Consider the following 25,265-nt stretch of genomic DNA (forward strand, 5'->3'; position numbering starts at 1 on the left):
ACAAATTAAATTGCGCTGCTTATTAAGTAATCATTCCCCTTATTTAATCCGGAATCCAGACATTATTGCAAAATAAAAAGTAAGCCGAAAGTTTTGTCCTCCCATGAATTTTGTCTAAGTATTAAACGTGCGGCGTGTTTGGTATGTAAGTCTAAACTGTACATGGCATATTTTATTATGGATGGTAGATTCTCAGTGCCACTTCTCTCAAAACACTGAACTTGTAAATGTAGCAATGATATTGTTAGATTCTCTGCTTCTTGCTCAAAGTAATCTGCATCGTCTGGAGTCTCATGAATGCATGAATCGTGCTTGCTGCTACTTCTGCTAAGTCTGAAAACGCTCTATCAACCACTAGGTGGAGACGTGGCCATGACAGTCCTCTTATTGAGGTGTAAACTTGCTGTTTATTAATATAGGAGGCTAAATGTATCTTATACTATTCTCCTAGGTTTCATTAATCATCAGTAAAAACTGCTGCTCTTAATCTGTAAGAATCTAGAGGTCATAGAGCGACAAAACAAATCATTCCCCATGCAAATGTAGCTCTATAGAGATTAAAGCTTCGCATCAGCTGTACTCATTATTGTAATATCTACACTGTCAAGATTAATGGAAGTAGCTCTCTCTGTTCATTGACATCGGTCCAGTCGCTTTTATTTTCCTCTTGATGTGATTTGTACTGGTATTCATTTTGATGATGCAGGAGAAGATGCTGGTAAATAACATCACATCAATAATGAAATGATGGAGTCTGCAAAATTAAATGGCTGTAAAACCAATATTTCAGTGTCACTGAAGAGTTTCCAGCACTTTTAAAACATTTGCAATATCACCTTACAGTAAAGACGCTCATCTGCCACTTTATTAGATAAACTTGTTCAGCTGGTCGTCAGTGGGAACGTCTAATCAGTCAAGGAAATGACAGCAAATCAGTCCATTAAGGCACTAAGATTGTTCAAACTTGGGATGGGGAAGAAAGGTGATTTAAATGACTTTGAATGTAGCAGATGGACTGCTTTGAGTATTTCAGAAACTGATGATCGACTTGAATTTTCCCAAACAACCATCTGTAGGGTTTATTAAGAATGGTCCTAAAGAGAGAAAATATTCAGTGAGTGGCATTTCTCTGGGTGGAAACGCCTTGTTAATGCCAGAGGCCAGAGGAGAATGGCTAAAGCTTTGAGCTGATAATAGCAACAGTAACGCAAATAACCAGGTATGCAGAAGAGCATCTCTGCATCGGCAGAAGACCACACCACTCCTGTCAGATAAGAACAGGAAGTTGAGACATTTAGTGTGAAAAAAACAACCCATGTCACAAAGCTCACATGTCTCAAAATGTTTTCTCGCACATAACGACAAGTTCACTGCACTCAAATGGCCTCTGCAGTCAGCAGTCTCAGTCCAGTAGAGCAGCTTACGATGTGGTGGAACAGGAGATTTCCATCCTGGATGTGCAGCAGAGAAATTTGCAGCAACTGTGTAATGTTGTCATGTCAATGTTTGCAGCACCTTGTTAAATCTGTGTTAAACCCGGTAAAACCTTCAGGGAACAGGGTGATGAGAAAAAAAAACAGACGCAACGGTCTTCATCAGTACGTTAAAGTTGCTTTAATTTCTTTTTTTAAAACATTTATTCCAGGCTGAATGATATCATTACCACAGTTTTGACATGTATATCATTAATATCTTAGTTAAACCATCAGAAAATAAAAACAGCCATAGAAAACATTGTTTGTCTGTCACATCTGAACAGTCGTGCATTTGAAGTCCTGTAATTACCACACGGAGAAGCGCCCACTCGTTACTGACTCTTACTGGGCTCTTCCCACCCGTCACGACATACTGTACCAGAGCAGTCAAATCACAGACAGCACTGGCACAGAACTTCAAACGCAGCACTGCATCAGGTGCGCGGACGACACTGTAATAGTCTTATTAAAACAGTTGCAAGACAGAGAGTCATTCACCATTAATAAGAGAGGAAAAACGCTGCTCTTGCCTTTATTCTCCTACAAAACAGCTAGCTATTATTTTATCTTTAAAGTCTGATTTTTACAAGACAGCGAAACACTTAAAAAAAGAAAAAAGAAGAAGAAGACATGTGATATGAAGAGTGCTGTAAGAGTTTAAAAACATTATGAAAGGCCATTAATCAGTGACTAGTCCCACAGATCTTAACACTGTTTGCATCCATGGTGCAATAAAACATTGTAAAAGTACTAGACCATAGGTAGCATTGTTACCATAACATGGACGTTTCCTTCCTAGTAAAATCACACATGTAAGATTGTCTCGCTAATACGAGAAGTGGTCATCGATTAATAAGACAGTATTAAAATGCTGTACAGGATCGGGTGGTGCAACAGCGTACGGGAGTTCAGGGTGGTCGACTACAGAATTGGGGGTTTCTCTTTAATTCGGTTACTACCTACTACATCACCCATAATGCACGGGGTTATCAGCATGGTGGAGGGGGGCGCGCTGCTACTATCGCTCTAGATATGAATGTAAACAGGATAAAAGTAGGGAAAGATGGGCTTTAAAGAATACTGCAGTATGTATGGAAGGTGTGTGTCAGTAAAGCACAAAGTGTGTATATGTGTGTGTCTGTCCGTTAACGTGTGTGCAACGTCAGTGTAGGAATGACTCAGGCTAGATAGGCCAGCCTTTGCTTGCTTTGCCAGTCACTTAATCACTACTCACACAGAGTAACAGTGACATAGAGCAACGGCCAGTCACGTCGCAGTGATGTCACACACACGCGGGTTCACGACTACTGTGTTTGGATTTTTTTATACACTGTACACAGAGTGGGAGGGAAAAAAGCCACTGGCAGTGACCCAGGCAGTGAGTTTTACTTCTCCATCTCACAAAGTCACCTTGAAGAGAATTTGTGCTTGTGGGTAGAAAAAGAAAGAAAGAAAATAAAAGATTCAATATCTGCGCTGAAAGGTTAAATCTGAGGTCACCAAAATAAAAGCACAGGAAGAAACAGAATACTATAGTTGGTCACAGTATCACAGCATCAATGTCAGCTTATGATAAAAACAAACTTTGATGTAACATCTTTTTCAATCAGGAATGGGGTTTTTCTGGCTTCGGGACACAATTTACATTTAGTAATCACGGAAAGCCGCTCTGCTTTTCTTTAACAAATCCCTGAATTTAAAAAAAAAGAAAAGGAAAAAAAGCATTAAAAGTAACAAAAACATTTCCGTCCCTCCTCAGTCCGGATCCTCGACCGCTTTACATAGCACCTGGCAAATGTGTAGTTGCAACTATCGTTGCACTCCTTCCCTTTTCCAAATGTCTCTCCTCTTCCCTTATCGTTGATAGACGGAGGGAAAAGATTCCATGTGAGGTTTCTTTTTTCCCCGTCCTTTCTCGAGATATCTGGAGGCAGTAGGAAATGAGGGCAGAATCAGGCATCCCTCATTGAATTATTCAGTTTTTTGGCACAGGTTTGAGCCTCCGTATGTCCGTTGTCTCAGACTCCGTTTTCCCAAAGTTCAAAAGCAGTCATTTCACAACAGAGTTACTGGCTCGTAACTGAAACATTTGCGCACGTTAACAAGTATGGAAAAGACACGCGGGCACACTTTTTTTTCTTTCTTTTTTTTGAGCTTACAATTCAAGTCTTAGACGACAATGTTAAGCTAAAGAGAGAATGGGGATCTGGTGGTACAGTTCATCTAAGCATGGCTTTCTGATTCACTGGCTTATTATTTACACAAATGAGTGTTTGGTTAGACTATCTTCCTACTTGTGTGTGCGTGTGTGTGTTTGTATGAGAGATACAGCAAACATTTCCATGATATACACACAGCACACCACATTACCAGTAAAGGATTCAACAGTCTACTTTTCATGAACTCAGAATAAAGCACATGGTCACTATTTACAGCTCTGTACAGTGTGTGTGTGTGTGTGTTTGTGTGCTTGCCTGTGTGTGAATGTGTCAGGGGCGGTTGAGCAGTGACAGCAGCGTGGATGCCTTCACTGGACGGCAGTGGACAGATGCAAGTTGGGAGGAAGAAACTGTGGCTTTTGTGGTCCGTGCATTGTGGTTATGAGGGCTGAGCCATTGCAGCAGTGGTGGATCAAGCAGCTTGGGCGTGTGTGTGTGTGTGTGTCCGTAAAGAAGAGAAGCAGAAGCATTGATCTTCTACGATGTGCTCTTCTGCCTATTCAGTTATGTTGGTTTTATGTAGGAAAGAAGTAGAAGTTGAGCTTTAAAAGTGCAGTCATGTGCTGTGGTATCTGGTTGATGAGTTCTGCTGATGAACTGGTCAGTGTTGGTTAAATTCAGTGGACCTGGAAAAAGAACTGGAAAAAAAAGCACCCAGCTCTGGTGCTGTGGGCCGTGTTGGATCTTGCTGTTGGCTGTGAGAACTGGATTCAGGCAGTGTTGTGGCTGAAGTGCTTTCTTAGTGGACTGAGGACTGTGGTCTGGCAGCGGGGTGAGGCCGGCTAGCGGGATCCAGTTGGTCGTTAGGAACGGAGCGTCGGTTCTGGTCTGGTCGGTTGGTCGCCAGGTATTTCGCTCTCATACTGGAGGTGTACTGAAGAGACGGGGGATACACAAAAAGAAGAGAAGAAGAAGCAGAAAGGGACGAGAGTGGGAAATGACGAGAAAGGAGAAAAGGATGAAAAGAAGACAAGGAAACCACGGACAAACAAAGATTAATGCTTGTAGATTGATCGATATGAAAGGCAAACACAAACACACACGTACAGCTGAAATACTGTGAGCAGTCATTTGGACAGCCGGGGTTTGATTACAACAGTTATTCATTGTGTAACAGCTGATTAGGTCAGGATGATGTTATTGTAAATTAGCAGATGTGGTTCATTCGTAGTTAGTTGCTCTACTTCTGATGTAGTAGGTTAGCCTGGTATGAGTTAGTGGTCTCTCGGGAGCACCGAGGTAGTTACAGTCGGAGGTCTGCGGTTTCCACATCGCTGCAGAAGACAGAAGAGCAGCTGTGCACAGGACGGCGGCCCAGCCATCGGCCCTGTCTTAAGAGTGGCGAGCGGCGGGCCGTTTTGCTGGCTGCTACGTTTCAACAGTGGAGGTGGGGGAATAAGTGCTCCTGTGGCTGTGCAATGGTGAAGGGTGAGGGGGAAACACAGGACACATACACCTCGACCAGAAGATGCACACATAGACACGGTGTGGGAACAAGGGAGGGAAGGAGGAGCGGGAACTTTTAAGAGGCTTGGGCTCAAGTTTTGCTAGAATTGCAATATAAGCTATATGAGCTCTGACCCGCAAGGGTTCGGGGTCAGGTTGCACCGAGCGAGGAATGCAACCCGAGCCCTGAAGTAATAACACCAGATTTGTTCAATAAATGCTGTCACTCCACAGTATTGTAATGTAGAAGTGTCCAGGTGATACTGCATGGAACGAAATCCACAACTACAGGCCCAGCAGCACTTTTTTAAAAGCCATAACAGTCAGCATTTCATTTCTTACAAAAAAAAAGGTTCGAGGTTGAAAAAAAAAGTCTTTGAGGAGAAAAAAAAAATCTATGTGGTCTGCACATCACCCAGCGCCAACCAGACGTTTTACATCAGAAATAGAAGACAACTTTAGCCAAACATGACCCGGCAGTTGCGCTTATCGAAACAGTCTGCCCCCTTCTTTTGATGCAAGTGCAGATCTTACTATAACGACAGGCTTCTTTTTCAAGCTTCCAGTTTTCCCAGGCTGCCAAAATGACCTACATGAAGGCGATCTGTGATCACGGTCTAGCGTGAGCACGGAGGACACTTGCAGTGTTTTAGGGATTTGGGGTGGGTGGGTGGCGCTACCTTCCAATATCCACACATAGCGCGCTATGAAACATCTGAAATAGTAAATAATTTACACCGTTCTTTGCTCGTTACGCTTAAATGAATAATATGCCAACTGTGTGGGATTTGAAATGTGTCCCAGCAGCACTGTGGCTATTGGAAGATAGCTGTGGGAGAATGTGTTCTAGAAAGTGTGCACTTACAGAGGGTGGAGGGGACTCCCTGCCAATCAGGGGGGTGTTCTCACACCGAGGGTTCTGAAAGTTTGCGTTCTGGCTCCTGCATTATAGAATAAGAGGTTACTGCATGTCGTCACCCTGCCGCTGAGCTCATGATGTGCGGATCTGCTCATCGCTGAAACACAATGACTCTGACATATGGCCTCTGAAAAATTACCTCAATAATTATTGCCAACGTAGGACGTAAGCTTGGTACTACAGGGGCTTAAAACGTCTAACATAATTAACATACTTTTAGAACAAAGGCAAAATATTGAATCTCACAATGGGACTCAGTGAAATAGGACTGTTATCATCATGGATAGCCACTGGAGATTAGCCACATTTAAAAGAACTCTGCAGCAATCGTTTTTTCAGGCCAACATTTCAACTATTAAAGGATTCAACAAGATATTTTTTAACTTAATAACAGGCTGTAAATGTCCTGTGCAAGCAAAATTTATTAGGGAGCTAAATGCTGAGGAGACTGTTTATTCTATTACTGCAAGCGGACACTGTGGGTACAGAAACCAACAACCTCGGCATGGATAAGCTGCACTTGCACATTTTTTCTATTTAGCTCGATATAATCAAAGCCAGCCAGCGCTCATGCGACACTCAGTTTTTAGGGTTTTTTAGTGTACTATGGTTTAACAACAATGGATTTGCATGCTTTGTTCATCTAACTGTAAACGTATGATTCACATTACTGCCAAACCAGCTCCTAAACCTTGTAACTATATGTTATGAAACTTATTTTCCAGGATTGATGACAATCTGGAGCTGGAGACTGTGTACCTATGCAATGACAGCTTAGCTATGGCAAAAAGGAAAGTAATGACTGGACGAGACTTCCCATCTAACTTTCAGGAAAAGCTCAAACCAAACCCTGTGGTATGCTTTGGAATATAGACTCATACAGGGTTGGTGAATGTGGTCCTTCGATGGTCCAAAAACCTCAAATTAGCACGTCTTACTTTCTGGTTTCTTTGTGGCTTGAAAACCATCATTCTTCCCTTTGCAGCAAACACTGCATTGTGTTTATTAATTGTGCAGAGATATATGCTTACTTATCTTCTCTACTTCCTATTATGAACAAGCAATTCAGTCCTGTGCCAACAGCAAGCATGGTGCAATTATTAACTTAAACTATGCGAGTGCAAAGCTGAATTTTTGCTAAAATCATAGACTTTAATAGGCAGGTTGGTTGTATACAGCAAGCAGCTGCTTTTCTTTTAGCATCTCAAAGATGATAAGTACTAACTCACTGAGTAACAAATATCGCTGACAGTGTGTTGCAGTCGACATGCAAGCCATACATATTTTAAAAAACTATTTAACAGCTTTTCTAACTTATCATTACCACAAGCAGTAAGCACTGCTGCACTTCTAGCCTAGATCACATGGTGTGGGGGGGGGGCAAGCATCAGCTACCTATTGGCAGGCAGTGTATGATCCTGCTAGCCTCCAGCTAGCGGTGGGTGCTAACTCACATGTATTCAGTGACGGGGGCATTGCTGACAGTGTGGGCTGTAGCGGGCAGGCTAGCTTCGCTACCGTAGCTGGAGCCACAGCTGTAGAGACTGGGCATGTGAACGCGGTACAGGTTATCGTGCACCCCGCCACGTGAGGCGCCCGACTCGTCCTCTCCGTCTTCCTCATCCATCCTTCAATTGGTCAGGGTAAGGGCCAGGCACGAAAGGGCATGATGAATAAGAGGGGGGGAGGGAGGGAAAGGTACAGGGAGAGGGAGATCCGAGAGAGACAACAGAGTGTAAACAAGTGGTTGAAGAGGAGGTTAGGAGAAGGGGGAAGGTGTACTTGTACTATCAGGAGTTCCCCGATATTAAAATCTGGGTAAGGCTACGCCCTCCGGCCCCAAAGCAGCTGGACAAGAAGAAAAGGAACATTGGGCAGCATTCATCTACTAAACAGACCCACCACAAGTGCAGTGAGGTCCAGAGTGGACACTTTTATTTCCCTTTATTGCTATGTGTTGTTAAGTAATCATCAACTGTAATAAAGTAGCAAACCCTTCTGTATTCCATGTCATTGGTAGAAACATGCATGTCATTTTCTTCATGCAGTCATCCACTGTTTTGGCTGAGAGAGTTTGCTCCTTTTATTAACAGGTCGCATTGTTCAGTGTCGGATTTCAAGAATGTCCTTTTATATAATTCATGCATCTCTGTGTGCTCCATGAAATTAAAGCAAAAACATCAGGAAAAAAAAGATAATATGGCTGGTTTGGGCAAACCATTTTCAGACAAAAAAACAAAAAAAAAAATGGTCAAAAATGTAAAACAGCCAGCAACAAAATGAGGCATCAGATAAGATACGTGCTGATTTGGAAGTTGGATGAGAAAGAGTTTCAATTAAAGTAAAGAGGCAGGAAGCTGTATGATGAATAAATTAGCCTAAGCCCTGTGTTAACAGAGACAATAAGCTACAGGTGTTGTTGCCCCATCTGGCCACCAGATGGAGACGTGTTACTCATTAAACCAAAATGGAGTTTGCGACACAGTCAGTCTTTACAGGCAAGAGACCCAGTGAGCACTTGTTCTGAGAGATTGATTATTTTTCATACCTGTTGGGTCATACACTGCGATTCATGGCGATTTATGCCCGCAAACAGCAAGTGTAAAAGGAAGCAAAAGCAAAAAACTATCATGGCACAGCTGTTTTAATATTCAAATCCTTCACCGGAGTGACACGGTCACTGCGAGCAAAGTCTACCTGTCTCTTTCTCTGATTATATCGCAGAATTATTTGCTCGTTCGAATATCTGTTTGAATGGTAGCGGTGGTTAATCTGACCGTGGGGGTCATATGCATCACCATTCGTTGAAGCCCAAAGCATTTCCAAATCAGGACACAGGGGAGAGGAGGAAGGGAAAGAACATAAGGAGGAAGTGGGGCACGGAAACAAACAAACAAAAAAAAAACTGTGGTGATATAAAGTCTAACACGACACTGGTGCTCCAAGTCCAAAGAGGAGAAAAGAAAAATGAGAAGTATGTACAAACATACAAACAATGTTCAACCACACCGGCAAACGATAAAATAAACTGTATAGATGCAAAGATGGCAAGAAGATAGTACAGAGTACAGAGTGATACGACAGTCTGGGAGGCAGGTACACTTAAAAAAGAATGACATGCATGGGCACTGAGTCGATTCTTTATGGGTCTTCCCACTGTTATCGAGACCACCAGCTGAGATCAGTTAGACAGTTACAGTAAGATGTTAACGAGCTAGTGATGTGTCAGTCATTAGTTAACTGAAGAGATGGATTTAAGAATGTAAAGGCTCGTGTAGGTGTGTATGTGTGTGTGTGTGTGTGAATGAGAGAATGTGAGGGTGGGTGTGTGTTACCTCTTGCCAGGCCAGGTGTGCGGCACACTGCACACAATAGAGGAGAACATCAGAGCAGTGACAAAGGAGAAGAGAACCAGGTAGATGAGACCCTCCACGCCATCATAACACAAGCCAGTCAGTGCTTGGACGTAGTCCTACGAGGAGAGGTGAGTAGAGGAGAGCTTTGGCCCTAAAGTACCAGTCCTTTAATGAATCAATTCCTTATTTACAGTCACACAAAGGAAAAAAAAAAATAAAGCTACTGTGCATGTTTCCACCACACGAGGAGAGGAGAGAATTCGCAGGGGATTTCTACTCCACCATAACCTCTGAAAGCCTGCGCCATGATCTGGTGTGCATCTCAACAGAAATGTAACTGCACAGCCTAAAACGGTGTCAGCCGTGCCGTACAGTCACCGCACACGTCTACTTTGAGCTTCAATTACGGACGTTATCTTTACCACAACACATCCTGTAACTCACCATGTGCAGGCTGCGACAGTCGACGAGAGCAGTCAGCTGGTGCAGGCCCACCTCGGTGGAATTCAGCACAGACTGGATTTGCTCGAGATTCCCCTGCACACGCAGAGCAAAGGTTACACATGTATGCTCAAATATACTGTAAATATCTGCTCTTATGTACATCTAGACACACAGACACACCTTGGTGCTGGCAAAGTCACGTGCTGCTGATCTCAGTAACTCTGCCACATCATCCTGCATCTCCACCAATGCTTTGTGGCTCCCCGACAGCCTCTGCAAAAAAAACAAAAAAACAAAGCAAAACAGCCCCGTGAAAGGAAGAAATTACAGAAAAATGAGTTCCAACGATGCAACAGCAATGACAAAGACCTCACCTGCTGAAAGGGGTTAATCTGTCCAGAGCTGCAGGTCAGGTAATACTGCAGGATATCTGCGAACATGCCAGTAAATTCAGATCACTATGACGATGGGAACGTTTGGAATGCACAGTTTCATTTAAAAACCTCACGTGTAAAAAAATATCCAGTATGAATCTATTGAGGCATGATTGCAATTCTACTCAGGCATAATTCAGTGTGTGTGTTAAAGAGGCAACATCTGTGCGCTACAGCAAACAGACAAAGCGGAAACAACTGACAGACAAGCAGAAGTCATTAGATGAGTGAAAGGAGGCGAGCGAGGGAAAGAAATGGAGCAACTGAGAAATAAAGAGGGATATAACAGGATGGAAAGAGAGAACAAATACAATTAAATGAAAAACAAAATGTAGTCAGGTTGGGTTTTTTTTCTGAATCTGAGACAAGCAAGGGCAGAGCGAGCAGGGAGTACAGGGTTGCTGATGCATTGCAGTGAGCACAGAGAGAGAGTGAGAGCTTTTAGATACCAGAGTGCCAATCAAACACAATCCTGCTGGATATACACACACACACACACACACAAACACACACACTTGTTTCTTTAAATAGCAGCAACATGTCAGGGTGAGATTCAACTGTCAGTGAGGAAAATGGACTCTGTTTGAGACGTTTCTGCTCACACTATTTGTCAATATGCTGCATTTGCATATAAAGGGTCGTACCCTACATGCCTTTACCATAAAATGTTCAGGATTTATAATTAACAGAGAATTTCTAAACACGACAATCCCTTCTCCAGGACTTCTGGATCCAAAAGTGTCACATTCTTTCTTTAAATTCTGATATTTTATTTGGTGAAAACCAAAACAAAATGTGGGCTGCTTTTGTCTTCAAGCAGCATAAATAACTGTAAATATTCTTTTATCCCGGGATTCCCAAATGGTAGGCCACAGGCCCCTGGTGGGGCTGTGAAGAAACTGCAAGTAGACAGGAAAAATTTGCATATGATAAATAAATGGGAAAAATTATAATATAAACTATAATTATGTGTGATATATAAATAATATAAATTTGAAAAAAGAAATATCACTATTTGCACAAAGCCACCAGATTTTAATTTTTTTGGGGGAAAAATCTGACATATTTTGATGGTTAACTTCCCTTAGACTTCATTAATGATGTAAAAACCATAATGGAGATGTGGCTATCGCATGCTGCAACTAAAAGTGTTAAATGAGAATCAGCTTCAACAAGTAAATCGTTAGAAGATAAAAACGAGTAAATGGAAACACAGAAACACTTCATGAGCTCGTCTTATGACCACAGTTGTGGTTTAAGGTTTGGACTGCACACAGATTTACAGATTTTGAAATAGATGGCAGTGGTCTGCAAGACTGGAAAAGGCTGTTTTAGCCCTGTAGCACTTCATGCCTATCTTACCAGCACCGTTTAGACACACTGCAGCCAATGCCAATACAGTTGGATTATGGATCAGTCACACAACAATAGAAATAGGATAATAACCTCCTTGCCTTATGATTGCTTTTAATTTAGTTTTTTTTCTTTATTTCTTTCCTGCCACAGGTCAAGCGTGCGACATCCTAAGTGTCTCAGCACTACTTTCAACCACAATGGGTCTCGACAGGTCGTGTGTCTCCAAAGAATTGCGACCCAACTTGGACTGACTGCAATCCCTCTCAGACAGATTGGCAAAGCTGTGAAATTAACACAATTCATAAACACAGACACGCTCACAGTCTGAGTCAGTCTGCGCCAATGAGTGTAACTCGTGTGTGATTATCTCTATCCAACAGAAGACTCGACTGCACTGGTTGTATTTCTATATAAAAGCAAGGTTACAGACAACCTGTCATGTTGCAGTTAATTCACTGTCCTGAAGAAACTACATCACATCTGTGAGGTTCTGGCTGGACTCTGACTGTAAGTAAATTTCTGTGCATGTAGACAACAACAGATATCCGATTAGCGTTGATATATATCAGTTAATTGCTGTTAACAGATTTGATCTCATTTCCAACTTGATTCCACCTGATGGCACATAGACTCTGTCTTATTGCTGTTTCATGCACCAGAGTTGCTTTACAGAGAGCAACTGACTGCAAGTGGTCACAGACCTGGTCCCCATCTTAAAAGTCATCATTTTAAAGCCAACAACACCGCAATACAATTTGTTAAATTCATTTTATGATTATATGAAAGAAGCACAAAAGGTTTTGAAAAAAGGCCAGTGATTTATTTTCTCGTCTCCATACCTTGGTTAATGACATCGTTTTCCTTGGTCACCCTGGTGATGTAGGTATCGGGGGAGACGCAGAAGTCGCTGGCTGACTGTGGGGGGTGAGTGCACATGACACATCAGGCTACAGTAACGTGCTGAACAAACTCACTCGAGCAGTGGGTAAAGATTACATCACTGCAGAGCCGGAGAGCTCAGCAGTGTTGCCATGGTTACACTTACAGCAGCGACAGCCAGCTCCAGGCCCAGCGATCCCCAGCTGATGATCAAAGTCAGAACACCCAGCAGACACACTCTGAAGAACAAACCCCCCCCCCAAAAAATATCTTTTTAAAGCAAGATTCAGCTTACCAACACGACATACAGGAGGCAGTCTCAGCACACACAGAGGCACGACACAATCTGATCTGTCCAATAGGAGCAGGCTTTGGTGTGTGATGTAAGGTAGCATACCCAATAAGAGTGCCTCTAGAGTTGCGTATCAGTCCAAACAGCACCAGAAGACAAATGAGAACATCAAAGAGCAACAGGCCAAGGTACCCCAACCACCTGTAAATAAAAATAATTATCACACTGTTTCAGACAAACATACAACACCAAGTCAAACAGATACATATGCAATGCAAAGGACAAGCTAATTAAAGCTTTACTAGAAGACTCGACAAGTAACAGCATCACAATCTGTTTTTTTTTATCAACCACTTTTTCTGTCATTGCCCCAAAAACAACAAAGCAGGTTAACATGAACAGAAAAAGAGGGATGAAAGCCATTCACACTTAAAGAATGAGATCAGAGTACCCATTCATTCACAAACTACTGCGAAGGATACAATCTCCACATAATCCATGAACATTTTAAGGGCTCCTTTTAGCATGTATCTCAGCCTCTCCCTTTAAAGGTGCATCATGACATTGTTGATCCAATGTGTCTGTCAGAGGAAGCGGATAGCCTTCATTCTGGTTAGAACTAGAACGGGTTATTTTGCCTTTTCTTGCTAACATTCGTTGAATTCTGCTGTTGTGCACCTAAAATATTTAAATTCTGATTTGATTTGATCAAGGATATGGCCAGAACATATGGCCCATCATCTGTGGTTTTAATAGTTTAACCTTACAGTATAACACTTTGTGTACGAGAGAATGTAAGAGTAGTCTTGAGTCTGAGCCAGAAACAAAATCCATGCTGGTCAGTAGTTACCTGTAAAAGTCAAAGGCCTCCGTTTTACGGGCCAAGTCCTCCAGGGAGATCTCAGTATTGGACCAGAAGGGAACATCAGCCATCAGCCTCACCAGCTCATCCAGCTGTCCCTGGAGCTTCTGGACGATGGACACATAATCTGTCTGATCCTGGAAGGCTGTCTCTAACTGGACCAAGTTCTCCTCCACAGTCTGGTTTAAGGCTAGGGCGCTGTCTGAAACCTAGAAAGAAAAAACTGTCATCAGGAAGGTTTTCCATAAATAAATAAATGCATTTTTTGCAATCAGTGGACAACTCACCAGTTTCTCCACTCCAGACACGGTGCGGTTGGCATGACGGAAGGAGTACGCTAAACGTGCGGCTCCATCACTCGACTCTCCGTTTCCATAGAATCCTACGGCTATGCCAGCGCTAGGAGGCAGAAAACAAGACATCCCACATGTAAACACAGCACATAATTTAACCTTTAAATTCATATCATACAGAACTACCCACTGACAGTTGAACTGCTGAGTGCAGTTGCTCTTTCAACCAGCAACAGGCGACATTGAGCACTTTGGCTTTTAAGCTTTGGTGTCACCCTAAAGCCTCGGGCAAGCACAGGACTACCAGGAATGATTCACACACACTCACACACACACACACACACACACACACACACACACACACACACACACACACACACACACACACACGGAGCCCAAACAATAATTGGGTCACCAGACCGCAAATAATATGATCCTTCTGCAGCTCTGCACCCAAGTTCACACATTACATATGCTGCAATATTTGGGGTTACTGGCCCCCAACTTTCCTTTATTTCAAGCCCACGTCCTCCTTAACCATGTTCACGCTACGACTAACCCGTCGCCCACCCAACACCACCATTACTGAAATCTTCTCCACTCTGTGTTTTGTCACTCCTGACCCCTTTTCCCCGACATCCCCCCTCCTCACCATGCTTTTATAGCCTCACTCAGCCTGTAAAAGCTCCTGCCCTCCCCTTGTATGCGTGTGCCCGACTGTATGCTTTTGTATTGATGATGCTGTCTGCACAATAACACCAGACAGATTTGTAGAGAGAAATTTATGGCCCTTATTACAGCAATTCATTCTAGCCCATTAGATTTTGAGTAGCCCCTCTTACAACAGGGTCTGCGCTGTGTGTGTGTCTGTGAGTGTGTTTCAGAGCTTTATGACATACATGACATTAAACCGCAAACACAGAAGAAAAACAGACTGGTGATAAAAACAAGCACAGTGGCCCTTTAATGTGCTTTGTGCATTGATGTACCCACTGTCTACTTCATCAGCTATCATTTCCCCACCCATCCCTGCCTCCCATCATCTCACTCCATCCTCCATGTGATCTCAGCTTAAACAGTCAACCACCTCGCTCAGCTCCTGTTTACACATCCTCTTCTTCTCACCCAACACCCATTCTGTCCCTTAGTTCCCTTTTATCCCTCCTTTCCTCTCTCCATGAGTTTTATCTCCCTGGTTTTAATACCAGCTGCTCCTATCAGGAGATTGTATAAGCTTAGGATATGAAACAGATAGAGCTCCTCCTTTAAGGCAAAAGTTGAGAAATCAAATAAGAGACAGTAAACACTATCCAGCTTAGTTCTGATAACACAAACAACCTCCAAACGGGAGAATACAAATACGTTACTAGAACATCTTTTTGCCTTTTAGGAACAGCAAGCTGTTCTTAACGAGGTCGCCTCAAAGAAACTGCGCTCTGTTTAGTTTCTGCTTCAGTCCACTTTCAACTGAAATGAACTGACTTCATGAGCTAAAAATGCTTTGTTCTACCTAAATGAGCACACTTAAGTGCAGTCAGACGGAGCTCAGCAGATAAGAAAGTAAACGCTGAATACAAAGCTGGGTTATGATTAATTCCAGTGCAAACAGATTCACTGCAGTCCAAAATAAATGCATTCAGTTAGCAGACAGCATTCTGATAATCAAAACCGCTACTAACAAAGGAGCTGATGACTATTAAGATTATTCTGGGGGATTCACCAATCCAATTCGTGCTGGCCAGGCCTCCTTTCTGACTCTAATTTCATACATTATCAGGGGTGTCAAACTCAAATACACAGTGGGCCAAAATTCAAAACTGGAACAAAGTCGCGGGCTAACATTAATATTTATTGAAAAAAAAATCTTCCTCTAGATATAAGAATGAATCTTTTCTTATGGTCTTACAATAAGGTCATCAAAAACATTTTGATTAATCAAAATTGATACAAAGTGTATGATACATACAGGGTGAGTGTCATAGTGCCCGTGGTTTTTATTAGTTTTACTGTTTTCTCCCTCTGTGTGAGTCCCACAGATTCTGTCATCTTGTTCAGCGTTGCTGTCTTCATGTCTCGTCATTAGTTATTTGCCTCTACCATTTTTACTTTGAAGGTTAGTTTTCTCGTGTGCCTTGTTTTGGTTTTACTTCCTGCTTTTGTTTCCCTCCTTCGAGACGGTCCGCTGTTCACTGTTTTCACCTGCATCTAGACACCGATCAATGTGTGTCGGCTCGTCTGTTTGTTCCCTGTTGTTCTCCCGTTTGTTCCCTTGCTCCTTGTTCTTTTGGTGCTTCTTTATGGATTCTTGTTTACCTTTTCAGACTGGACTCTGGACTGGGTTTGATCTGACAGTAAATGCTCATTTTCTATTGCTTTCCCTGCCTCCCTCTGTGTCCTGCTTTTGGATATTCTCACTAATATTATATGAGAAAATGAGACACATGGCTGACTTTTTTCTTCAGCAACAGCCATTTGAGCTATGCATATTTTTTTGATCCAATGATCTCTCTGTGTAATTGTTTTGATCATTCTTCTAGATTCAAATTGCACAGGAATCCAGCCATTTACATTGATCCACAGTTCAGCAGTTCATGTTACCTTACCTGTTCTCTAAGTGTTTTTGGATATGCATTTTACAATCAGTTTCTCAGATACAGTGTTCAGTTCATTCTTGGCAGCCAGTTTGTTATTTGAGAAAATGTCTCAGCTAACTAATAATCAAATATGTTGATCTTTTTGTTTTTTGGCTGATCTTTTCACAACAACAGCAAAAACAAACCTAAAGCAAGCTACAGAGTCTCCTGTATAAACACACTACAGCTGCACACAAATGGAGGAAGCCCACATGTAGCTGGAGCTGAGCCAAAAATAACACATGATGTCATATTAAATTGTGGACCAACCAACCCCCCCCCCCAAAAAAAAAAACGCATGGAACCGCACGCACACAAAATCACACGCAAATGCGTTCACATATACTCAGATCCATATTCAATAAGAAATTTTACAGCTAATCATAACATATGAAAACCTCCAAAACAACGATCTTCAGCTCTGAATCACGCTAATGTGCGTACATGCACACACACACACTTATACACAAAGACAGCTTCCCCGACTGTATAATTCATTTCTCGTCTCTGCATCAAATCTGCTTCTGTCTCCATGGCAACCTTTCTAGGCCAGGAAGAAGGCCGAACAGAGAGAAATAATAAATAAAGGAGGAGGACTAGCAGAGATGTAGAAATGGAAAGAGAGGAAGGAAAAGTCAGCAGAGGAGAGGCATAAAATTGATGAGAGGGTAACTGAAAGAGGAACAGTCTGTGTGTCTCTAAGCAGGCAGAAATGTGCTCGTCTGTGTCTTTGTGTCCAAGTAAGAGCAGAGCCCACACACACTCTGCTATCTGTGGTCAAAATATCCTACTGCTGGGTCACTTGGGTTAAAGAACTCAGAGTGTACAAAGCCTTCAGAGTCAGATAAACACAAACACTGAAGTGTCACCACCTGGCTGGCTCCCACATATCCCACATGGGCTTCAGGCATGTGATACAGCAGCTGGAATGGTGACTTGCGACCATTGCCACCTATTCTGCATTTCACTGTCAGCTTCTTACCCTCGGCCTCTTTTTATTTATCTATTGTCCTGTCAGGGCGTGCAGCTGTAATAGACCTGCCAATTCTCTCATCAGGACTAGCTTACCCACCATGAGGCGTACCATTTCAGGCATTAACACTTTCTGGAAAGATTTTATAGCGCTTACAGTGTCATGACGAGTTATCACTGATCTGCACACTTTTGTTATCTTTACTTTATATGTTCTACTTGGCTAGCCCCACATACACACATATGGTTAAACAGATAAACACACTAACATACACATGGCGAAGCAGATAAACACACTCACACACACATGTTGAAACAGAGCAGTGGAGAGAGGGGAAACGATCACGATCTTAAATAACTGCAAAATGCTGCACCTGAGTATAGGGAAGTCACTGTAATATGTAAAGAAACCAGTTTGAGATGATTAATTCAGCATCAGAAGATGGGTATACTGTGGTCATAGTATTTAAATGATGATCAGTTGATACTAAGGGGCCCAAAGTGTGCCAAGAAAACAATCTCCCACACCATTACACCAGCAGCAGCAGCCTGAACCGTTAATACAGGGATTGAGGCCAGCGAGCCTGAGTGAATTGTAGCCTCAGTTTCCTGCTCTTTGCTGACTGTAGTGTCACTTGGTGTGGTTTTCCGCTGCTGTAGACCTTTTGCTTCAAGGCTGCTTCAGAAATGCTCTTCTGTATACCTTGGCTGCAATGTGTGCTAAGACAAAACTAGTTATTAATGATAACTAATTCAAAAATTATTTACATGTTGACTGCATGTGTTTGTTGTACACATATAGTACAAGTAAGAGTCAAATAAAAAATCCAAAGTCATTCTGCTCATGCCACTCACTGCACCAAAGTAATGACAAGAGCAACTTGTTCTGATTGAAGAAAATTTAAACGTTTGCCTTAAGTCATCACTGCTCAGGCTGTTAGTCAAGCACTACAAGCCTGCTATCCCTTTTTAGTGGCACGCTGTACACTAACTGGCTGTATAACGCTTTTCTTAGCAATCCCCTGAGAAAATTTGAGTCCAGGGCTAGAGGGCAACTCTTCCAAGTGAATAGCTAATTATGCTGGCTCAGCCCTATGGGAGCATTCACACTTAAGCACTGCCAAACAAAGGCATCCCTGACTTTTGTTTTGTTTTGTTTCTTTGCAGGATTGATGGTCTAATGCTGCGCTTCATTTACCTCCGAAGTCAGATGTCAAAGCAGGGAATGACATCACTCCCGACTTGACTGCGTTCAAGCCGGAAAAGAAAGGAAGGAAGAGGATTTGTTTTGCTCCTAGCAATGTAGAATCATCCATCTAGCAATACAGTATAATGTCTGTTTTTCTGCTCTTAAACACAAAGATGGAGCCTGGTTGGGTCTCTGTGTGTGACTTATTTAGTAAGTCACAAATACAAAACAGTAGTAGTACAGATGAGAGGTTTTACAGTTTTTATGTGCACTTCCGCCAACATAGATTTTGAAGTAAAGGACTTTCTGAGCTGGAAATCCCACTTGAGGGGGTGTTCCAGTTATAAATTCAGTCTTAGAAGTCAACATTTCCAACTTCTAACTTCAAATAAAGTATTAGCAACACTGGCACTCTTAAGGCAAGCCAACCAAGTTGCTGTGGATACCTTTACATTAACGAGAGCTAGCTAGTGCTGGACCATTTGAATAAACGTGGCTGATATGGTGCTCGACATTCTGAACTTTCATCAACTTTTCAGCATAAGTAAAGTGAAGCAGCAGATCCACAATTCAGTTCAGCAACACACGACATTACTTCATTCAAAGTCAATGAGACACAATCCTCCCTTACTCATCTTACAGACTGTGATGCAAAGGTAGATGTTGCTAAACGCACTCAAGCACAAACAGCTTCATCACATTGTACAGAAGAGTCAATCTCATAGGAATAACGTCTCACCTGCAGACGAGTGTGGCAATGATGACGCACCAAGCGGTGCAGCAGCAGTCAGCGCTAGGCTGCTGGGAGTGCATATGGGAGTGTGAGGACTCATCACTCTTGCGCCGCCGGCAGCAAAGCCAGAAAGAGTAGAAAAGGAGGAAAATAAGGTCCAGGCCCAAACACAGCAACGCCACAGCACCGAGGAGCAAAACAGACTGAGGAAAGAGTGAGAGAAAAAACAAAAAAACAATTAGCAAAAACAAGACATTTGTGATTTTTGTACAGTTTGTGTTACACGTTTTCCATTAAACTTTGTCTTGATTCATTCAGATGCATCGTGTTTGAGAGGTTTCCTTTATCACAGGGAAGTGGGCCATTTAGGATGTGGGTTAAGGAAGCAAATTAGCTGATATGAACAGAAACCAGACACACCGACAGACCACATGATTTGCCAGACACATGTGAATGTATTTGCAAAACTGTGTTCCTGTCTCCTGCTACTTGAGGCCCCCAAAATAGTGACTGTTAAATGGGTTTTTGATAGACACCATAAAATTTTTACCTAGTACTGTATTTGCACACCATAAAGCACATGCACACACACACACCTCCACGAGTGAGAGGAAGCGCTGCTGCTGGGGAGCTGTATGCGCCAGAGACCCACCACACAGATCACATACCCTCTAAAAGCTTTGAAGTGTAAAAGAGGGTGGGGGTGATGGGGGTAGACAGAAGGAGAAGTAGGGGGAGTCAATTTCAAACAAAAAAAGAGACGCTGGAGAGACGTACAAGGAAGCAGATGTGAAAAATGACTGAAGTGAACTCTAAAAAAGGAAGAAGCCGGTAAAGACAGACACGAGAGCTGTTACAGCAGTTTGGCTGGGACTGATGAAATCTTTTTTTATCTTACACACACGCTGAAATGTTGATTTTTCTTCCCCCTCTGGGACTGTCTGGAAAAGTCATTGTACTGGAGGACCGTGAGGGACAATTACACGTTTCTGGAAAACCAAAAATCTCCACCTGCTAGACTACTTAAGGCAAACAAAGGAATCCTGCCACGGAGCTACATGGTGACAAACTGCAACAGTGCAACTCTGGGGACCCTTGATGATAAACACAATGGGACTCCACCTCCACAAACACTTCCTGACTTCCCAAGATTTTAAACTGCTGCTTTTTTGCTACTGACCTCATATTTTTGCTGATTTCCAGACGGCAATGCCCTTACATCTTTAAGCTTATTAAAATATATCAGGAAAAGCAATCTCTGGGACAGTGTCTCTCAACCCAACAGGATTCATGCAAGGATTAGAAGAGCAAAAAAAAGAACACACACACAAAAAAAACAGACAATCACTGCAGTTTTAAAGGTCTTCTTCCTTGAGCCTCTTAGAATGGTTCCAATGAAAAAATAATGGAGAAACATGAACATCCTCCTAAGGATTGAACCAGCTATGTGTAAATATAGGTCTAAACGAGTTGCTAAGCACCTATATTCAATACGATGTCAAAACCACTAGGCATGGCACTACTTTTGAAGTAAAAGACTTTCTGAGCTGGAAATCCAACTGAGCTAGACGCCAATGTTAGCATGCTAGCATGAGCACAAAAAACAATGCTAACCTGTTAGTAAGAGACAGTGCCAAGTTTGCGTGTTCAGCATCTTAGTCTAAAATGTTAGGATGAGGGGCCAGCTAAAACTGCAATGTTCTTACTTCTATTTCTACTTTTACTGTCTCTTTAAATTGGACTTTTTCAGTAAGCAGTACAATTCACGCTAGCTACTCACAAAAGCATATAAGTGATAACTTGTCTTTGAAGGCACAAATCTCTTTTCACATTAAGAAAAACTATGCACCCTAATAATGTCAGTGCTTTTTGGTGTGTGAGCTGAGGCACATGTAACAGCACTATAGCACCATACCAACACCTGGGGGGATTGAGCCAATCTAATCAGGTATGGGTTCATTAGAATACTACAGCAGAAGTTTTCATACAGTATATGTGTAGTGAAACATGCCAGGCATCATTATTTACTTAACGCATCAGTCTACTGTATGAGATCCTACAGTTGTGGCTGGGACCTTGTGCAATGTTTAAATGTGTACCTCATTGCAAGATAAGTTACAACTATAGTATATGGACAAAAGTACTGAGCTAGCTATACTTTATACCTACAGGAGCTGCTTAGCATTGAAAATCTAGCCAACGAAGCTCCTGGTGCAGTTTTTCGCTGATGTTAATGCCAGAGGAGGTTTGGATTTCTGCAGTTATGGAGTCCACAGTGTTGGTGACGTTTACACACTACGTGCCTTGGCCATTGTCTGCCATTTGTGTAGTTTTAAAAGTTGTCTTATTACACTACTATCCCTTTTCTGTCTTAAATTATCCCCTCCAGTAGTTTTATTTTAAAAAATGTAAGTATTTTATTGTGCAAATTCTGACTGTGAGAAAAAATACTCATTAGTGAGGGTCCATCTCAGCAAATGTGCCATTAGCAATGTTGAGCCCTGCTCATCAGAAAGAAGGAGGAGGAAAAGGAGAAGAAATCTGGTTATTACCCAGCTATCCCTGACTGTCTCCTCCCAACAGATTAAAGATGATGAGAGAGGAAATGATATGAGTTTCCTGATTCTTAGTCTATGGTATTATGTATAGGTATGTGTGTATGTAAAATCAACAAAGGGATTTAAACTAAATGGAGATACAGATTAACTGTAACAGACTGGCAATGAAACTGCACATATACATTATGATACATGTCACTAGTAGGACACATTCAAGGAGAGAAAGTAATATTTTTTACATGAATTCACGGTTTCCCCTTTCATAAGAGTTCAATTTTGGTTGGATTATGTTTTTTTTTCAAGTGGCCGAGATTGGATTTCAGAGCAAACTGCTCACGATGCTGTGGTGACTCGCATGCCCAAAAGAACAATGGCAAAGACGTCACATCTCATACAGAAATAAACATGGAGGTCACAGTTAGTGTTTACATTTTCTACTTCATAAGTTTGTGTGGGAAAATTTGTGAGCAGATGACAAAGAGCACAAAGACGACAGCCAGCTTTTTAATTATGGCATTTCTTGTGGCGTGTGTGGGTGCAGAGTCGGAGCCATGAGTGGCGGCATTGTACCATGAATTGCTTCACAGAGACAATTTTCAGGTTGTCACAGGCTATTTTAACTACATAATAGAATTGTGAATGTAAATTTCAGTTCAGATACCAGAAAAAATAACAAGACTTCTGCCTGCAGTCTAAAGACAGCCTTCGGCACGGCACTGAAACAGTTTCATGCAATGACTAAGCCAAAATGGAAAAGAAAAAAATACTATACTGGCCTGAATGAATGAGAAGATCATCAGATTATCAGGGGACTAGGTAATTCTTTCTGCAGATTTGTTTTTGTGTTTGCAAGTCTTATTTACAGCCTTACTGTTGCTAGGCAGGAAAATATTTTTGGACTGTTTATAGCATGTCTTTCAGGGTTAATACAATTGTTTGGTTAACCCAATTAAACACAGAGCACGAGTGAGACAGCAAAGCTGCGACATGCTTTGCTACAACATTGGGAAGAAACTCACTGTGAACACAGAGAAAATCTCCTTTTCCCAAATGATGGGCTGAAAGGTGAAAACCCAAGCCTCCAAACACAGCTTAATCTCATGACAAACGTAGGCTAGGCCATGCAATCAAACTGCAGGGCTTAAAAATTGGCATTAGTCAAAACAGTATTTAAAAACGAATTAAATGTCATTTTTCATCAATAAACTCACATTTTCAGAGTGTGCATTCTTGATTTAAAAAAAGCAATTTTCACAGAAAACCTGGGCGCCATATAAGGCATAAACAGAGTTTGTACAATTTTAGTGAGCTTGTAAGTTAATATTTGGAATATTAAACCCCTTTTATTCTTCAGCACAGACGAAACCATTTTAGGCAAACTTTCTTCTAATTTCTTATTCCAGGCTTCTTGAAGGACATTCAAAGCTCTTCTTTGGATACCGGCCGCGTTTTGTTCCATAAAGATGGAACAAAACGCTATCGGGCATGATAGTATTCATGCCCGATAGTGTTTTTCTATCCAGGTATGCCTTTATAGCACTGTTTGGGATCATTGTCATGCTGAAAAATAAAGGATTTGCCAATGAGATGCTTTCCAGATGGTATTGCACGGTGGATCAAAATCTGATGATACTTTTCTCTGTTCATAATTCTCCCAAAACAATGACAGTCTCCACCCTGTTTTACAGATGGCTGTAGACACTCACTGTTCTACCTCTTCTGTGCAGACTAACAACACTTTGGACAAAAGCTTTCAAATTTGGATTCATCACCCACTGCCACTGATTTTCAGTACAGTTCTTGTGTAATTTGGCATACCTAAGCTTTCTCTCCCTGTTTCCCCTCCTAAAGAATTACTTCTTCACAGTCACCCTTCCACCGACACCATTTCCGATAAGGCTTTGGAGAACAATAGATGGATCAACTAAAAGGCCAAATGCATTTTACAGGTCCCGTGTCATGTCGTTGTTTATTTTTCTGTTTCTTAAGGACATGACTTTCAGATACTGTTCATCTGCTTAATACATCTGTTTTGTGTCCTCCGCTTGTCCAGTTCACTCAGATCTTTTAAGTAGACACTGCACTGAAATGCAGTGTCTACTTAAAAACCCTAACCCATCACAAATTGGGTCTTGGAGATTATCAAACCCCAAAATTACTCAGTGCTTAGTGTGGTTAAGAGACGTAATGAAGTGAAAGTTTATGTTTAAGCAGCTAGAAATGAAAGATATCTCACGGTTTGCAGGAAATATGATTTGAATGATCACCTGCCAATGAAAAGTACAAATCAGTGAGTCATGACTGTTATGTTTACAAAGCAACAACAACTGACCTAGTACTCATAGAACTCCTCCTGGTGTGCTTGATGGCTGTTAGATTAACTGTCAGGCTAACAAACCATCAGTGCAGATTAGGCGTGGATCAATTAGCCCCTAATAAGCATGGTGAGCCTGGGTGTACATTAGTGTGTGTGTGTGTGCGTGCACATCTCCACACTAGAGATCAGCTTGCAGGCTGGAGGAGGGGCTAAACGTTAAACACCCTGGCACACTGATCTACTTTCAATCTGCCCATTTAAGTGTGTGTACGTGCACTCCCACAAGTGTGCGTACATGTGTGTGTGTGTTTGAGATGACAGGATCAATCACTTCCACTTCACTGAGTTGTCCTTGCACTCTCCCTGCCTGTGTGTTACTCTGTAATTTGGCCTACTATCCTCTCAACTTCTTTCCTGAGGCATTCACTGACCTCAAGTTCATTCTGTTAATATTCACCTGTGCCACTGGGTCAAAGAGCTACCAAAGCATAAAGGCATGGACAGCGCACACAAAAAACATTCAACGCTAGCATCATCTTTCTAAACTGCTACGAGGAAATGCCTTCTTCAGTGCAAACTGTAGCAAACCAACCAAAATACCAATTACTGACTTACTTTCCACAGCTGGCAATATGAAAGTGTGTGTTATTACAGGTCACATGATTCCTCTGTAATGTTCTGCAGCTGCTTAACTATGGCTGCGAGCTGACTTTGCGATTCCACCATAACGCAAACAGATGAACACAAATGCAGAACCTCAGGATAAGAGCTCCTATTTCAGCTATCCAGGGAAAAAAACGCAAACGGTTTTCTTCACAAAGCCACAGAGTCAGCATCCCCACTACAGTCAAAGTCATCACAGACCAGTGAGTGAGTGAGACATGGTGT

At 42.1% G+C, this 25,265-nt stretch overlaps 1 protein-coding gene across 4 annotated transcripts in view; it reads right to left on the reverse strand.

The window, feature by feature from the left end:
* Positions 1 to 1,589: 1,589 nt before the first annotated feature.
* The window catches only part of ttyh3b (tweety family member 3b), a 28,555-nt gene continuing 4,879 nt past the window's right edge, over positions 1,590 to 25,265 (reverse strand). For 2 of the 4 annotated variants that reach the window (XM_006804324.2, XM_006804325.3), the window contains exons 3-15: positions 19,509 to 19,705; positions 13,970 to 14,081; positions 13,671 to 13,891; positions 12,926 to 13,021; positions 12,695 to 12,767; positions 12,489 to 12,564; positions 10,234 to 10,289; positions 10,040 to 10,132; positions 9,860 to 9,952; positions 9,395 to 9,531; positions 7,514 to 7,687; positions 6,006 to 6,081; positions 1,590 to 4,568 (exon numbers count right to left, since the gene is read on the reverse strand). In XM_006804324.2, coding sequence (XP_006804387.1) covers positions 4,434 to 4,568; positions 6,006 to 6,081; positions 7,514 to 7,687; positions 9,395 to 9,531; positions 9,860 to 9,952; positions 10,040 to 10,132; positions 10,234 to 10,289; positions 12,489 to 12,564; positions 12,695 to 12,767; positions 12,926 to 13,021; positions 13,671 to 13,891; positions 13,970 to 14,081; positions 19,509 to 19,705 — 1,539 coding nt within the window. In that variant the 3' untranslated portion in view covers positions 1,590 to 4,433. The remainder of the gene's footprint in view (positions 4,569 to 6,005; positions 6,082 to 7,513; positions 7,688 to 9,394; positions 9,532 to 9,859; positions 9,953 to 10,039; positions 10,133 to 10,233; positions 10,290 to 12,488; positions 12,565 to 12,694; positions 12,768 to 12,925; positions 13,022 to 13,670; positions 13,892 to 13,969; positions 14,082 to 19,508; positions 19,706 to 25,265) is intronic. The other 2 variants (XM_006804326.2, XM_006804327.3) reach the window with 2 other exon arrangements.

Source organism: Neolamprologus brichardi, chromosome 6 (assembly GCF_056152115.1).
Source record: "Neolamprologus brichardi isolate AB-2024 chromosome 6, ASM5615211v1, whole genome shotgun sequence".
NCBI lineage: Eukaryota > Metazoa > Chordata > Actinopteri > Cichliformes > Cichlidae > Neolamprologus > Neolamprologus brichardi.